Consider the following 18,057-nt stretch of genomic DNA (forward strand, 5'->3'; position numbering starts at 1 on the left):
GCACTGTTTTACTTTTTCAACGCAGAATTGGCTGGAATTGAGATCGGACGCCATGTCGCGTTTGGAGAGCCCCTGATGTGCCTAAACAGTGGAAACCCCCCAATTATAACTGAAACCCTAATCCAAACACACCCCTAACCCTAATCCCAACAGTAACCCTAACCACACCTCTAACCATGACACACCCCTAACCCTAATCCCAACCCTATTCCTGTGTTATGAACAGGTAATTCAGAACCACAATGGACATAGAAGTTCAGAGCACACAAAGTGACCTGACAATTACCAAAAACAAAGGACGAGCTCTGAGACGTGGGAACTCTGCTGACCGCAATCCCTAATCCTAACACACCACACTAGAGGTAGCCGTGGATTGCACCTAACGCTCCCTATGCAACTCGGCACAGCCTGAGAAACTAACTAGCCCTGAAGATAGAAAAATAAGCCTACCTTGCCTCAGAGAAATTCCCCAAAGGAAAAGGCAGCCCCCCATATATAATGACTGTGAGTAAGATGAAAATACAAACACAGAGATTAAATAGATTTAGCAAAGTGAGGCCCGACTTACTGAATAGACCTAGGATAGGAAAGATAGCTTTGCGGTCAACACAAAAACCTACAAACAACCACGTAGAGGGGCAAAAAGACCCTCCGCACCGACTAACGGTACGGAGGTGCTCCCTCTGCATCTCAGAGCTTCCAGCAAGCAAGAAAAACCAATAAAGCAAGCTGGACAGAAAAAATAGCAAGCAAAAATAACACAAGCAAAACTTAGCTTATGCAGGATAGACAGGCCACAGGAAAGATCCAGGAGGAAGCAAGACCAATACTAGAACATTGACTGGAGGCCAGGATCAAAGCACCAGGTGGAGTTAAATAGAGCAGCACCTAACGACTTAACCTCATCACCTGAGGAAGGAAACTCAGAAGCCGCAGTACCACTCTCATCCACCAAAGGAAGCTCATAGACAAAACCAGCCGAAGTACCACTCTCGACCACAGGAGGGAGCTTGGCCACAGAATTCATAACATAACTGTAAATGTAATCTAAACCCTAACCGTAACTTTAGCCCCAACCCTAACTGTAGCCTTAACCCTAGCCCTAACCCTAGCCCTAACCCTAGCCCTAACCCTAGCCCTAATGGAAAAAAATACATTTTTTTAATTTTTCCCTAAGGGGGTGATGAAGGGGGGTTTGATTTACTTTTATAGCGGGTTTTTTAGCGGATTTTTATGATTGGCAGCCGTCACACACTGAAAGACGCTTTTTATTGCAAAAAATATTTTTTGCGTTACCACATTTTGAGAGCTATAATTTTTCCATATTTTGGTTCACAGAGTCATGTGAGGTCTTGTTTTTTGCGGGACGAGTTGACGTTTTTATTGGTAACATTTTCGGGCATGTTACATTTTTTGATCGCTTTTTATTCCGATTTTTGTGAGGCAGAATGACCAAAAACCAGCTATTCATGAATTTCTTTTGGGGGAGGCGTTTATACCGTTCCGCGTTTGGTAAAATTGATAAATCAGTTTTATTCTTCGGGTCAGTACGATTACAGCGACACCTCATTTATATCATTTTTTTATGTTTTGGCGCTTTTATACGATAAAAACTATTTTATAGAAAAAATAATTATTTTTGCATCGCTTTATTCTCAGGACTATAACTTTTTTTTTTTTTTGCTGATGATGCTGTATGGCAGCTCGTTTTTTGCGGGACAAGATGACGCTTTCAGCAGTACCATGGTTATTTACATCCGTCTTTTTGATCGCGTGTTATTCCACTTTTTGTTCGGCGGTAATAAAGCGTTGTTTTTTGCCTCGTTTTTTTTTTTTTTTTTTTCTTACGGTGTTTACTGAAGGGGTTAACTAGTGGGCCAGTTTTATAGGTCGGGCCGTTACGGAAGCGGCGATACTAAATATGTGTACTTTTATTGTTTTTTTTTTTTTTATTTAGATAAAGAAATGTATTTAGGGGAATAATATATATATATTTTTTTTCATTATTTAGGAATATTTTTTTTTTTTACTTTTTTACATTGTCCCGGGGGGGACATCACAGATCAGTGATCTGACAGTGTGCACAGCACTCTGTCAGATCACCGATCTGACTTACAGCACTGCAGGCTTCACAGTGCCTGCTCTGAGCAGGCTCTGTGAAGCCACCTCCCTCCCTGCAGGACCCGGATCCGCGGCCATCTTAGATCCGGGCCTGGAACAAGCAGGGAGGGAGGTAAGACCCTCGCAGCAACGCGATCACATCGCGTTTCTGCGGGGGGCTCAGGGAAGCCCGCAGGGAGCCCCCTCCCTGCGCGATGCTTCCCTGCACCGCCGGCACATCGCGATCATGTTTGATCGCGGTGTGTCGGGGGTTAATGTGCCGGGAGCGGTCCGTGACCGCTCCTGGCACATAGTGCCGGATGTCAACTGCGATAGGCAGCTGACACCCGGCCACGATCGGCGGTGCTCCCCCCGTGAGCGCCGCCGATCGCGCTGGACGTACTATCCCATCCGTGGTCATAGGGGCCCACCCCACCTCGACGGGATAGGACGTCCGATGTCAGAAAGGGGTTAAGAAATGTCTCTATCTCCAGCAGAACTGCTTATCACTGTTGTTCATAATTTGATAGAACATATATATTTGAGTATCATTTATAAAATTAATATGAAAGTTCAATTATGAAATATTAATACATTTTTTTAAAGCTGGAGTCGGTACATTTCTACCGACTCCAACCAAAACTAACTCCGACTCCACGACTCCGACTCCACAGCCCTGCCAACTTGAATTGGCTGAAAAAACCATATGGAAAAAATATGGATTTGAGTAATACAAAAAAGGCTTTTTCGGTAATTTAAAAAATATCGTAAAGAGCCAAATTACGCTTGTGGGCCAATCATTCTTACATCACACACATATGCTCTCTTCATAACCATATGTGAATGAAGTAAATACAACACACAGAGTTCAGAATATAATTTTTTTTTTTTTGTAAACTTAGAATATAGTTAAAAAGGAAAAAAATCACAAATGAGCAACAGCATAATCTTGCCAGGGAGAAACAAAATAATTTGTGAAAAAATCCCTAACTTTTATGCCAGAAAGGGGACGGCGCTGAGGAGGGCCATGTGGTGTAGGCCTAATCACATTGCTCAACATGTGTTCAGCAATATCAGCTGAGGAGCAATCATGTATGCGGGTAAAATTGTGCAAAATAACACAGGCTTTTAGGACTTCATTCACTGTAGCCTCACTGAGCTGAATGGCAGACTGGAGGACACGCCATTTGGCCACCAGAATACCAAAGTCGCACTCCACCAGTCTCCGCGCCCTGGAAAGCAGCAGTGGTCCAGGTTGCGCCGGGGATAAGGCCTCATGACGTGCCTGTCAGTGGGAACGCCTCATATCCAACAAAAACAAAAGGCACTGCTTCCGCATCAGGGCCTGGGAGTTGTTGTGGTGGTGGGAGGTTCAACTGGTTGTCACGTAGCCGCCGACCCATAATGGACGAATTGAAGACCATAGAGTCTCCAGTTCGGCCATAGGCCCCAATGTCTACAATTATAAACCTGTAGTTACTGTCAACTAGAGCTAACAGAACTACAGAGAAAAACTGCTTATAATTGTAGAATTGGGAGCCAGAGTTCGGCGGCTAATGCACCCTGATATGTGTCCCATCCACGGCTCCAATGCAGTTTGGGAAGTCACAAGTATCCTGGAACCCACGGGCTATTTTGAGCCAATCAGCCTGTTTTGGCTCAGGCATCACAAGTTCCTGGAGTTTAGCCCATATTTGACTACAGGTTGACCGCACAATGCCCGAAATTGTCGACCGCCCAATCAGAAACTCCAGGTGTAGTCCCACATACGACAAGCCAGTGGACAGGAAGCTGAAAGTGAAAAAAAAATTATTAGATAGGTAACAAGAGGTCACACAAAACATGAAGAAGCACAAATAGAATGTACGGTATATTTTAAAAAACATGATTAACTCTGTAAACTGAAAAATTTACCTAGGGTACTTAACTATAACATTAACCCCTTACTGACATCGGACGGTATAGTACGTCCGATGTCAGCTCCCCTGCTTTGATGCAGGGCTCCGCGGTGAGCCCGCATCAAAGCCGGGACATGTCAGCTGTTTTGAACAGCTGACATGTGCCCGCAATAGCGGCGGGTGAAATCGCGATTCACCCGCCGCTATTAACTAGTTAAATGCCGCTGTCAAACGCAGACAGCGGCATTTAACTACCGCATCCGGCCGGGCGGCTGGAAATGACGTCATCGCCGACCCCCGTCACATGATCGGGGGTCGGCGATGCGTCAGGATGGTAACCATAGAGGTCCTAGAGACCTCTATGGTTACTGATCACCGGTGGCTGTGAGCGCCACCCTGTGGTCGGCGCTCACAGCACACCTCCATTTCTGCTACATAGCAGCGATCAGCAGATCGCTGCTATGTAGCAGACGCGATCGTGCTGTGCCTGCTTCTAGCCTCCCATGGAGGCTATTGAAGCATGGCAAAAATAAAAAATAAAAAGTTAAAAAAAATTTGAAAAAAATAAAAAAATATAAAAGTTTAAATCACCCCCCTTTCGCCCCAATCAAAATAAATCAATAAAAAAAAAAAAATCAAATCTACACATATTTGGTATCGCCACGTTCAGAATCGCCCGATCTATCAATAAAAAAAAGCATTAACCTGATCGCTAAACGGCGTAATGAGAAAAAAATCAAAACGCCAGAATTACGTTTTTTTGGTCGCCGCGAAATTGCATTAAAATGCAATAACGGGCGATCAAAAGAACGTATCTGCACCGAATTGGAATCATTAAAAACGCCAGCTCGGCACGCAAAAAATAAGCCCTCAACCGACCCCAGATCATGAAAAATGGAGACGCTACGAGTATCGGAAAATGGCGCAATTTTTTTTTTTTTTTTTTTTAGCAAAGTTTGGAAAAAATAACCTAGTCATGTTAGGTGTCTATGAACTCCTAATGACCTGCAGAATCATAATGGCAGGTCAGTTTTAGCATTTAGTGAACCTAGCAAAAAAGCCAAGCAAAAAACAAGTGTGGGATTGCACTTTTTTTGCAATTTCACCGCACTTGGAATTTTTTTCCCCGTTTTCTAGTACACGACATGGTAAAACCAATGATGTCGTTCAATAGTACAACTCGTCCCGCAAAAAATAAGCCCTCACATGGCCAAATTGACGGAATAAAAAAGTTATGGCTCTGGGAAGGAGGGGAGTGAAAAACGAACACGGAAAAACAAAAAATCCCACGGTCATGAAGGGGTTAAACACACTTTTTTGGATCTGCTTGTGCCCTAATGTACACATATACTTGAAAAAACCTGCTAGAACACAACACATAAAAAAAAGGATCATCAACATACAGTATGTGAGGATGTTGAATACATACCGTAAGGTAAGGAGAAGACGCTCCTCTGGGGATATGGCTTTGCGCATCCTTGTGTCTTGATAGGTGATATCTGGACGTAATATCTCCAACAATATATGAAAGGTTCTGATGGTCATGCGACAGTACAGATAGAACTTGTCAGGATGTGCCCTCAGAGCTGTATAGAGCCTCTCAAAATGTCCTTTAGTGAGGCGTTGGGTCAAAAGAGGATGCACCCACAATCTTCGTCTCCTCCTTCGCGGATCAACAATCATGGGATATGGCTGCCCAAATCGACGTGACAAGACCCAGTGAAACAACACCCGCTGACTTGGGGTGAAAGACAGTAGGTCAGACATGGTTTTAAGGTAATACCAACACACCAAAGAGATGCACACCAACTAAATGGCCAGATGGGAGGGTCCCACCTGTTGTAGAGGGCTTAAATAGGGTTGGTGATGATGATTTAAATTAATTGCAGGCCAGAAACCCGTTAAATGTCCATTATGTGATGTTGCGTGTAAAATACGCATTACGGATTACATACGCAACATTACATGCGCAAAATACGCGACCACACCATGGCAACGGATTACCTATGGAACATTATTTCTGGGACATTTCTGCGTATTACGGCCGTAAAAAAAAGACTGTATTTGCCTACGCTGAGTGTGATGCCGGCCTAAGGGTACCGTCACACAGTGCAATTTTGATCGCTACGACGGCACGATTTGTGACGCTCCAGCATCGTAACAATATCGCTCCAGCGTCGTAGACTGCTGTCATACTTTGCAATGTACGACGCTGGAGCGATAATTTCATGACGTATGTGCGATGTAGAAGCCGTTGGTTACTATGCGCACATCGTATACGATATATGTTACACCATGCGATCATGCCGCCACAGTGGGACACTAGACGACGAAAGAAAGTTTCAAACGATCTGCTACGACGTACGATTCTCAGCGGGGTCCCTGATCGCAGGAGCGTGTCAGACACTGCGATATCGTAACTATATCGCTCGAACGTCACGAATCGTGCCGTCGTAGCGATCAAAATTGCACTGTGTGACGGTACCCTTACTCTGCTGCCCAACTAATTAATCTCTCTCCTTGCTAACCTCCTGCTTCCCCTCTTTGCAATTCCCTTCACTGGCTCCCAATTTCCCAGCGTATCCAGTTTAAACTAACAATGACCTACAAAGCCATCCGTAACCTTTCTCCTCCGTATATTTCCAAACTAATCTCTCAATATCTTCCCTCATGTAATCTCCGGTCCTCCCAAGACCTCCTTCTCTCCTACACGGTTGTTCGCTCCTCACCCAATCGCCTCCAAGACTTCTCCCGAATATCCCCCATCCTCAGGAATTCTGTGCCCCAACACGTCCGGTTATCCACCACATTTGGATTCTTCAAAAGAAACCTGAAAACTCGCCTCTTCAAAGAAGCTTACAACCTATAATGACCACACGGCCACCTCAACACCATCGGAGCTACTGCAACCCCCGACCTACTGTCTCCTTCCCAATAATACTGTAGAATGTAAGCCCGCAAGGGCAGGGTCCTCGTCCCTCTGTATCAGTCCGTCATTGTTAGCTTGCTTACTGTAAGTGATATCTGCAATTTGTATGTAACCCCTTCTCATGTACAGCACCATGGAATCAATGGTGCTATATAAATAATAATAATGTGATACGCATGGCATGCGATATATAGGGCATGTGATATGCTGGACACGTAATACGCCAGGCACATGATAAACTGTGAATGTGATTCACTGGGAATGTGATACATCAGACATGTGATACGCGGCATGTGTGATATGCCGGCACGTGATACACCGGGATATGTGATACGCCGGGCACATGATAAGTGGGATATGTGATACGCCGGGCACATGTTATGCGTGGTATGATACGTCGGGCACATGATAAGTGGGGTATGTGAGATACGCGGGGTATGTGATAGGCCGAGCATGTGATACCCCGGCGGGGTATGTGATAGGCCGAGCATGTGATACCCCGGCGGGGTATGTGAGAGGCCGAGCATGTGATACCCCGGCGGGGTATGTGAGAGGCTGAGCATGTGATACCCCGGCGGGGTATGTGATAGGCTGAGCATGTGATACCCCGGCGGGGTATGTGATTGAGAGGCTGAGCATGTGATACCCCGGCGGCGTATGTGATAGGCCGAGCATGTGATACCCCGGCGGGGTATGTGAGAGGCCGAGCATGTGATACTCCTGCGGCGTATGTGATAGGCCGAGCATGTGATACCCCGGCGGGGTATGTGAGAGGCCGAGCATGTGATACCCCGGCGGGGTATGTGAGAGGCCGAGCATGTGATACCCCGGCGGGGTATGCGAGAGGCCGAGCATGTGATACCCCGGCGGGGTATGTGATAGGCCGAGCATGTGATACCCCGGCGGGGTATGTGAGAGGCCGAGCATGTGATACCCCGGCGGGGTATGTGAGAGGCCGAGCATGTGATACCCCGGCGGGGTATGTGAGAGGCCGAGCATGTGATACCCCGGCGGGGTATGTGAGAGGCCGAGCATGTGATATCCCGGCGGGGTATGTGAGAGGCCGAGCATGTGATACCCCGGCGGGGTATGTGAGAGGCCGAGCATGTGATACCCCGGCGGGGTATGTGAGAGGCCGAGCATGTGATACCCCGGCGGGGTATGTGAGAGGCCGAGCATGTGATACCCCGGCGGGGTATGTGAGAGGCCGAGCATGTGATATCCCGGCGGGGTATGTGAGAGGCCGAGCATGTGATACCCCGGCGGGGTATGTGAGAGGCCGAGCATGTGATACCCCGGCGGGGTATGTGAGAGGCCGAGCATGTGATACCCCGGCGGGGTATGTGAGAGGCCGAGCATGTGATACCCCGGCGGGGTATGTGAGAGGCCGAGCATGTGATATCCCGGCGGGGTATGTGAGAGGCCGAGCATGTGATACCCCGGCGGGGTATGTGAGAGGCCGAGCATGTGATACCCCGGCGGGGTATGTGAGAGGCCGAGCATGTGATACCCCGGCGGGGTATGTGAGAGGCTGAGCATGTGATATCCCGGCGGGGTATGATACGCCGGGCACATATGCGCGGCAGGGTACTTGATACGTGGGGTATGTGATAGGTCAAGTGCACGACCTCTGGGAGACACATCTGTGGTTACGGTGTAACAAGCCCAGACCACGTGGCTCATGGGGGAAGGGACCACAGACCACTCGGGCACGCGCCAACATCACCCAGAAACACATGTACATTCATGAAAAACTTAAAAAGCTTTCAATGCCGATACCTTCAGGGCTTTGGAGACGACTGATCAGAATTTGCTAAAACTAATAGAAAATCCTCTGATTTCCCACATACAGTGTAATGGCCTGATCAGATACAACTAGCGCCATGATGTTTCTGTGCTGCCCCTGCGTTTTACCACCTCGCTCCCTATGACGAGCACAGCGCTGGAGGCCATCCCCGCCCCCTCACCGCACAGCAGACCATCACCAGTGTCACCACACAAAACAACAAAGAGCGGATAGACGCGCATGCTCAGTAGGAGGAGGTCGCTGGCGGAGTCAGTGCGCAGGCGCAGGCCCTTCAGCTGCCGGAGGACTGCGCTGTGCCATCGGCTGCGGCCCTTATTGTCAGTCCCCGCGGTGCAGCAGCAGCAGCTCCTCTCACAAGTCTCCGCTCCGGCCTGTGCACAAAGCCTCGTCCTCTATTAGCTCTGGTGGAGGATCCTGGTGGCATCAGCGCCCTATAGATCACCATGGCACTAGTGGTCGGGTGCCAGAGAGGGGGCGCTGACCTCCTCCTCTAGGGGATCTGTCACCCCTTCCATCCAGCTGCATTTTCCTCCTCTGCTACCCACTAACATGCAGCAGGGAGGACCGGAGTGCTGGGAGCAGCAGCCCATGCAAGTGGCCCCCCGGAGCCTGATCGTCGGCAGCAGGGAGGTGGACAGGAGAGCAGCGCTTCTTTTCCAGCTGGTCTTCAGCTCCTGATCTGCTCCTTCTACCCATCAATCACAAATCCTTCTACACCTTATCGCACTGTTGTCGGCCGATCCAGGGATTCACAATGGAGTCGGTCGGGAAGTTTGAGTTCAGTAGGAAAGATCTGATCGGCCATGGAGCATTTGCTGTTGTGTTCAAAGGCAGGCACAAAGAGGTAATGTACCCACATCTAGGAGGCTGGCACCATCCGAGGGCTCTAGTGGCGCCTTTGTCTCTGGGGGGAGGCTGGCCGATCTGTGTCTCTGGGGGGAGGCTGGCCGATCTGTGTCTCTGGGGGGAGGCTGGCCGATCTGTGTCTCTGGGGGGAGGCTGGCCGATCTGTGTCTCTGGGGGGAGGCTGGCCGATCTGTGTCTCTGGGGGGAGGCTGGCCGATCTGTGTCTCTGGGGGGAGGCTGGCCGATCTCTCTCTGGGGGGAGGCTGGCCGATCTCTCTCTGGGGGGAGGCTGGCCGATCTCTCCCTGGGGGGAGGCTGGCCGATCTGTGTCTCTGGGGGAGGCTGGCCGATCTGTGTCTCTGGGGGGAGGCTGGCCGATCTCTCTCTGGGGGGAGGCTGGCCGATCTCTCTGGGGGGAGGCTGGCCGATCTGTGTCTCTGGGGAAGGCTGGCCGATCTCTCTCTGGGGGGAGGCTGGCCGATCTCTCTCTGGGGGGAGGCTGGCCGATCTGTGTCTCTGGGGGGAGGCTGGCCGATCTGTGTCTCTGGGGGGAGGCTGGCCGATCTGTGTCTCTGGGGAAGGCTGGCCGATCTCTCTCTGGGGGGAGGCTGGCCGATCCGTGTCTCTGGGGGGAGGCTGGCCGATCCGTGTCTCTGGGGGGAGGCTGGCCGATCTGTCTCTGGGGGAGGCTGGCCGATCTCTCTCTGGGGGGAGGCTGGCCGATCTCTCTCTGGGGGGAGGCTGGCCGATCTCTCTCTGGGGGGAGGCTGGCCGATCTCTCTCTGGGGGGAGGCTGGCCGATCTCTCTCTGGGGGGAGGCTGGCCGATCTCTCTCTGGGGGGAGGCTGGCCGATCTCTCTCTGGGGGGAGGCTGGCCGATCTCTCTCTGGGGGGAGGCTGGCCGATCTCTCTCTGGGGGGAGGCTGGCCGATCTCTCTCTGGGGGGAGGCTGGCCGATCTCTCTCTGGGGGGAGGCTGGCCGATCTCTCTCTGGGGGGAGGCTGGCCGATCTCTCTCTGGGGGGAGGCTGGCCGATCTCTCTCTGGGGGGAGGCTGGCCGATCTCTCTCTGGGGGGAGGCTGGCCGATCTCTCTCTGGGGGGAGGCTGGCCGATCTCTCTCTGGGGGGAGGCTGGCCGATCTCTCTGTAGATTGGCAGAAAACACAATATTTACTTTTAGGATTGTTTTAGTGAGAATGTAAACGGCCATTAATTTAAGGGGCTGCATAGTGAAACACTGGGCAAATTGTTTCTGAGAAGTGACCTGGTGGCAGTGGGGCTGTGTGATGAGCTGGTGTCATGGAGGCTCCTCACTTCTGTGTGATCAAGGTGATTTTGTTTTAGGAACAGCACAAACCTGTGTGAGAGGGATCTGAGAGGGATATACACATGTGTGAGAGGGATCTGAGAGGGATATACACATGTGTGAGAGGGATCTGAGAGGGATATACACATGTGTGAGAGGGATCTGATAGGGATATACACATGTGTGATAGGGATCTGAGAGGGATATACACATGTGTGAGAGGGATCTGAGAGGGATATACACATGTGTGAGAGGGATCTGAGAGGGATATACACATGTGTGAGAGGGATCTGATAGGGATATACACATGTGTGATAGGGATCTGAGAGGGATATACACATGTGTGAGAGGGATCTGAGAGGGATATACACATGTGTGAGAGGGATCTGAGAGGGATATACACATGTGTGAGAGGGATCTGAGAGGGATATACACATGTGTGAGAGGGATCTGAGAGGGATATACACATGTGTGAGAGGGATCTGAGAGGGATATACACATGTGTGAGAGGGATCTGAGAGGGATATACACATGTGTGAGAGGGATCTGATAGGGATATACACATGTGTGAGAGGGATCTGAGAGGGATATACACATGTGTGAGAGGGATCTGAGAGGGATATACACGTGTGAGAGGGATCTGATAGGGATATACACGTGTGAGAGGGATCTGAGAGGGATATACACGTGTGAGAGGGATCTGAGAGGGATATACACATGTGTGAGAGGGATCTGATAGGGCTATACACATGTGTGATCAGGATCTGCTCCTAGCGCATGACCTGCGCCCATGGGACCCAGTGCTGCAATTTAATAGGGACATTTGCATAATAAAACTGGCTAAGATTAGATCTATTCTTGGAAGCTCCGCATGGGGCAGAAATTAAATCCTTCCCACAGAATTTGGACCACCATCAATTCCCCACCATCTCACAAGCGTGAATTAATGAATAATTCTGGGCTGGGCAAGTCTGGGCAAGGACCAGTTCAGGAACAATGGTGCCCCAGTGTATACTGTACACTACACAGGATCAGAGCCTGTGGTACCCCAGTGTATACTACACAGGATCAGTGCTTGGGGGTACCCCAGTGTATACTACACAGGATCAGTGCTTGGGGTACCCCAGTATACACCACACAGGAACAGTGCTTGGGGTACCCCAGTATACACTACACAGGACCAATGCTTGGGGTACCCCAGTATACACTACACAGGATCAGTGTTTGGGGGTACCCCAGTATACACCACACAGGATCAGTGCTTGGGGTACCCCAGTATACACCACACAGGATCAGTGCTTGGGGTACCCCAGTATACACCACACAGGATCAGTGCTTGGGGGTACCCCAGTATACACCACACAGGATCAGTGCTTGGGGGTACCCCAGTATACACCACACAGGATCAGTGCTTGGGGGTACCCCAGTATACACTACACAGGATCAGTGCTTGGGGTACCCCAGTATACACTACACAGGATCAGTGCTTGGGGTACCCCAGTATACACTACACAGGATCAGTGCTTGGGGTACCCCAGTATACACTACACAGGATCAGTGCTTGGGGTACCCCAGTATACACCACACAGGAACAGTGCTTGGGGTACCTTAGTATACACTACACAGGATCAGTGCTTGGGGTACCCCAGTATACACTACACAGGACCAATGCTTGGGGTACCCCAGTATACACTACACAGGATCAGTGTTTGGGGGTACCCCAGTATACACCACACAGGATCAGTGCTTGGGGTACCCCAGTATACACCACACAGGATCAGTGCTTGGGGTACCCCAGTATACACCACACAGGATCAGTGCTTGGGGGTACCCCAGTATACACCACACAGGATCAGTGCTTGGGGGTACCCCAGTATACACCACACAGGATCAGTGCTTGGGGGTACCCCAGTATACACTACACAGGATCAGTGCTTGGGGTACCCCAGTATACACTACACAGGATCAGTGCTTGGGGTACCCCAGTATACACTACACAGGATCAGTGCTTGGGGTACCCCAGTATACACTACACAGGATCAGTGCTTGGGGTACCCCAGTATACACCACACAGGAACAGTGCTTGGGGTACCTTAGTATACACTACACAGGATCAGTGCTTGGGGGTACCCCAGTATACACTACACAGGATCAGTGCTTGGGGTACCCCAGTATACACCACACAGGATCAGTGCTTGGGGTACCCCAGTATACACCACACAGGACCCCTAGACACTCTGGAGAATCAGTTTGGTGTTTGTGGTACCCAAGTATAAGCTGCCCACTATACAATGGTGCCCCCATATGTGATACAAGTAGCACTACCAGTGTGGCTGCAGGTTGGGAGCCCCTCTGCTGTCATGTAGTGCTGCCCCCCATGAGATGCTGATGGTTCTTGTGTCACGTTTTCAGAAGCAGGACTTGGAGGTGGCTGTGAAATGCATCAATAAGAAGAACCTGGCCAAGTCCCAGACTCTACTAGGGAAGGAGATCAAGATCCTGAAGGTGAGCGCAGCGCTGTTTGGTCAGTGCGGTTTCTGTGCGGTTTTTGTGCGGCTTGCTGTAACCATAGTCTTCTCGTTGCAGGAGCTGAAACATGAAAACATTGTGGCCTTGTACGACTTCCAGGTAAGTGATGATACAGCTGCTAACCCTGCGTGCTCTGTCATACAACGGGACCGCGGCCTTGTGTGTCTCCAGCTGTATGCCCGTGCAGCGGCAGGTCCGCTGGGAGGATTCCCGGTGTGCAGCGCTATGTAACGTGACCGCCGTCACCTCCCGTGCAGCCCTCCCTCCCGGCACAGCCTCGGCCGCCGCTCTGCCGGCTCCTGCTGCCCTGTCACGTGGCCGCCTTCTTGTTTGTTGACATTCCTGCTTACTGAATTCTCATTGGTCCGGCGGTTATATACGTCACGGAATTCTAAGAAAACCTCGCCCAGCTGTCAGACTGAGCGGAGGCTCTCGGGAGTTGTAGTTGGTAACAGCCGTTGTACGCTTTTTTTGCGTGACGCGGAAACTACAACTCCCATGTAGCTGTTCGCGATGTAAACACATTTTCTTGCTTTGGCATCCATCCAAGTTAGTGTTTGAAGTGGGTTCAGTTTGTGTTGTGTGTCCCAGACTAGGGGCGGCAGGGAGGAGAAGTGCTCGGTCATGGTACCAGGAGGCCGCCATCATTGCTGGCATTTTACAGGACAGGAGGAATATGTGTGACAGTGTCCCACTGACTGAGGCCACACACCTGTGTGATCTGTGCCTGTGCTGTCATTAAAGGGACGTGCCATTACAGACGCTTAACAGTCTGGGTGCACAGGTCCTTTAGGGGTGATGAGGGCAGAGTGTAAGGCCACGGTCACACCTTCACTGGACTGGTGACTACAATTTGTGCCCCATGTCAGTACATCTATGCATACTCCCCCGGTGCCCCCACTGACTGCAGCAGCCCACAGGACGAGGGCCTATAGCCAATGGGGGATGGGTACGCTGAATGTCGAATGTCTCCTGATCCCCCCTAGAAGTCATGGCGGACTGCAGCCCGGTGACGTAGATATTGTGCTGTAAGCTGTTGCCTTATATCAGGACCCTCGGTGTGCTGCAGCGGAGATTTCCTGCTTCCAGTAATACACCGGTGGTTGGGCTTTGCTCATGACGCAGTTTCCTGATAGGTACACTTGGATTTAGAGGTGGCCGGTCACCAAACAATTCACCAGCGCTGCACAGCTGAGATCCCTTCAAGGAATTGTCCACCTCGGAATAACTCCAATGTAAGGTCCTATTGTGGTGGGGGTGAATGATCTCTGGGACACCTGAGGGGGCAGCTAGCCGTATGTGACAGGACTGAGATGAGCTGTGTCTGGTAGATCTTGGTGAATGTCCGTGCCCCTCCTCCATGTTTATCGTCTTCTTCCCCAGACGCAGACGTCCTATATCAGCACACGGTCCATCCACATACAAGTCTAAAGCAAATGACCTATATTTGACCACAGGGTGTCCTATCTCCGCTGACCTTTGCTCCTGGTCGTTGCGGTGTCTGATTCTTTGTTTCTCCACATGCCGTCTCATACGTTTCATTCAGACGCCTATACCTTTATGTACTTTGGCCTTTTTTTTAATGCTAAGTAATATATCTAAGGCAGATCTAGATTATAAGTAGTAAATATTAGTGAGCTCTGGCAGAGAAACTCAATGTCCCCTGAGGCCTCCTTCATCTCCATGTCTGCACCATGGAAAAACAAAGCCATCCTTGTTCCAGTGATCCTGGCTACTGCCAGCCTCCTGCATCTTCTGGCTGGTGGCACATAAATGTCAGCCGAGCCGGCCAGCCACAGCGGGAACCACACAGCCATCTGATGTGTTTGGGGGTCCCGATTCTCCTCCCAGGACAGTAGAATTACATCTCAGCATGTCGGATGTTTGTTCTTGGGGGATATAAGTTGTTGCCACAGCTGTTAGGGAGTTACTCAGTTCCGTCTCCTCATTGAGAACACAGGCGCAATGCACGTGTATGGGGCACTCATGAGATATATCTGCCGGATAAACGTTAGTTCTTCTGACAGCTATCTAAGGTGCTGACATTTCTATATAATGTGAAGTACCATGATAAATCTCCCTACCAGAATGAGAATTCAGCGTTGTCCCCTCACTGCCGGTGTCACGTGGCCCACATACACATTAGACTAAAGTTGTCTGAACCCACCAATTATAGCATGGTCATCTAATGTGTATGGGGGCTGCCTGACTTCTGTTAGAGTCAGACATGTTGAATTACATCCACCGATCCTTTTTTTTCCCTGGGAGAGATGTCTGGCAGCAGCTTACTACACTCTCCCCATTGAAAATACATATGAATGCTTGTATGAATGTTTGTGTATGGGTGAGTAGGTAGGTATATAGACTATGTATGTGTATGGGGAGTAGGTAGGTACACAGGCTGTATGTGTATGGGGGAGTAGGTAGGTACACAGGCTGTATGTATGGGGGAGTAGCTAGGTACACAGGCTGTATGTATGGGGGAGTAGGTAGGTATACAGGCTGTATGTATGTGTATGGGGTAGTAGGTAGGTACACAGGCTGTATGTATGGGGGAGTAGGTAGGTATATAGACTATGTATGTGTATGGGGGAGTAAGTAGGTATACAGGCTGTATGTATGTCTATGGGGTAGTAGGTAGGTACACAGGCTGTATGTATGGGGTAGTAGGTGGTACACAAGCTGTATGTATGGGGGAGTAGGTAGGTACACAGGCTCTATGTATGTGTATAGGGGAGAAGGTAGGTACACAGACTGGGGGAGTAGGTAGGTACACAGGCTGTATGTATGGGGGAGTAGGTAGGTATACAGGCTGTATGTATGGGGGAGTAGGTAGGTATATAGACTATGTATGTGTATGGGGGAGTAGGTAGGTATACAGGCTGTATGTATGTCTATGGGGTAGTAGGTAGGTACACAGGCTGTATGTATGGGGTAGTAGGTGGTACACAAGCTGTATGTATGGGGGAGTAGGTAGGTACACAGGCTCTATGTATGTGTATAGGGGAGAAGGTAGGTACACAGACTGGGGGAGTAGGTAGGTACACAGGCTGTATGTATGGGGGAGTAGGTAGGTACACAGGCTCTATGTATGTGTATAGGGGAGTAGGTAGGTACACAGGCTCTATGTATGTGTATAGGGGAGTAGGTAGGTACACAGGCTGTATGTATGGGGGAGTAGGTAGGTACACAAGCTCTATGTATGTGTATGGGGGAGTAGGTAGGTACACAGACTGGGGGAGTAGGTAGGTACACAGGCTCTATGTATGTGTATAGGGGAGAAGGTAGGTACACAGACTGGGGGAGTAGGTAGGTACACAGGCTGTATGTATGGGGGAGTAGGTAGGTACACAGCCTCTATGTATGTGTATGGGGGAGTAGGTAGGTACACAGGCTGTATGTATAGGGGAGTAGGTAGGTACACAGGCTGTATGTATAGGGGAGTAGGTAGGTACACAGGCTGTATGTATAGGGGAGTAGGTAGGTACACAGGCTGTATGTATAGGGGAGTAGGTAGGTACACAGGCTGTATGTATGTGTATGGGGGAGTAGGTAGGTACACAGGCTGTATGTATGTGTATGGGGGAGTAGGTAGGTACACAGGCTATGTATAGGGGAGTAGGTAGGTACACAGGCTGTATGTATAGGGGAGTAGGTAGGTACACAGGCTGTATGTATAGGGGAGTAGGTAGGTACACAGGCTGTATGTATAGGGGAGTAGGTAGGTACACAGGCTGTATGTATAGGGAAGTAGGTAGGTACACAGGCTGTATGTATAGGGGAGTAGGTAGGTACACAGGCTGTATGTATAGGGGAGTAGGTAGGTACACAGGCTGTATGTATAGGGGAGTAGGTAGGTACACAGGCTGTATGTATAGGGGAGTAGGTAGGTACACAGGCTGTATGTATAGGGGAGTAGGTAGGTACACAGGCTGTATGTATAGGGGAGTAGGTAGGTACACAGGCTGTATGTATAGGGGAGTAGGTAGGTACACAGGCTGTATGTATTGGGGAGTAGGTAGGTACACAGGCTGTATGTATAGGGGAGTAGGTAGGTACACAGGCTGTATGTATAGGGGAGTAGGTAGGTACACAGGCTGTATGTATAGGGGAGTAGGTAGGTACACAGGCTGTATGTATGTGTATGGGGGAGTAGGTAGGTACACAGGCTGTATGTATAGGGGAGTAGGTAGGTACACAGGCTGTATGTATGTGTATGGGGGAGTAGGTAGGTACACAGGCTGTATGTATAGGGGAGTAGGTAGGTACCCAGGCTGTATGTATAGGGGAGTAGGTAGGTACACAGGCTGTATGTATGTGTATGGGGGAGTAGGTAGGTACACAGGCTGTATGTATAGGGGAGTAGGTAGGTACACAGCCTCTATGTATGTGTATGGGGGAGTAGGTAGGTACACAGGCTGTATGTATAGGGGAGTAGGTAGGTACACAGGCTGTATGTATGTGTATGGGGGAGTAGGTAGGTACACAGGCTGTATATATAGGGGAGTAGGTAGGTACACAGCCTCTATGTATGTGTATGGGGAGTAGGTAGGTACACAGGCTGTATATATAGGGGAGTAGGTAGGTACACAGCCTCTATGTATGTGTATGGGGAGTAGGTAGGTACACAGGCTGTATGTAT

At 49.9% G+C, this 18,057-nt stretch overlaps 1 protein-coding gene across 1 annotated transcript in view; it reads left to right on the plus strand.

Annotated features, from left to right (window-relative positions):
* The first annotated feature begins 8,979 nt into the window (after window positions 1–8,979).
* The window catches only part of ULK1 (unc-51 like autophagy activating kinase 1), a 110,165-nt gene continuing 101,087 nt past the window's right edge, over window positions 8,980–18,057 (plus strand). The window contains exons 1-3 of the mRNA XM_069756064.1: window positions 8,980–9,578; window positions 13,299–13,391; window positions 13,473–13,514. Coding sequence (XP_069612165.1) covers window positions 9,489–9,578; window positions 13,299–13,391; window positions 13,473–13,514 — 225 coding nt within the window. The 5' untranslated portion in view covers window positions 8,980–9,488. The remainder of the gene's footprint in view (window positions 9,579–13,298; window positions 13,392–13,472; window positions 13,515–18,057) is intronic.

Source organism: Ranitomeya imitator, chromosome 1, assembly GCF_032444005.1.
Source record: "Ranitomeya imitator isolate aRanImi1 chromosome 1, aRanImi1.pri, whole genome shotgun sequence".
In the NCBI taxonomy this organism is placed as follows: Eukaryota; Metazoa; Chordata; class Amphibia; order Anura; family Dendrobatidae; genus Ranitomeya; species Ranitomeya imitator.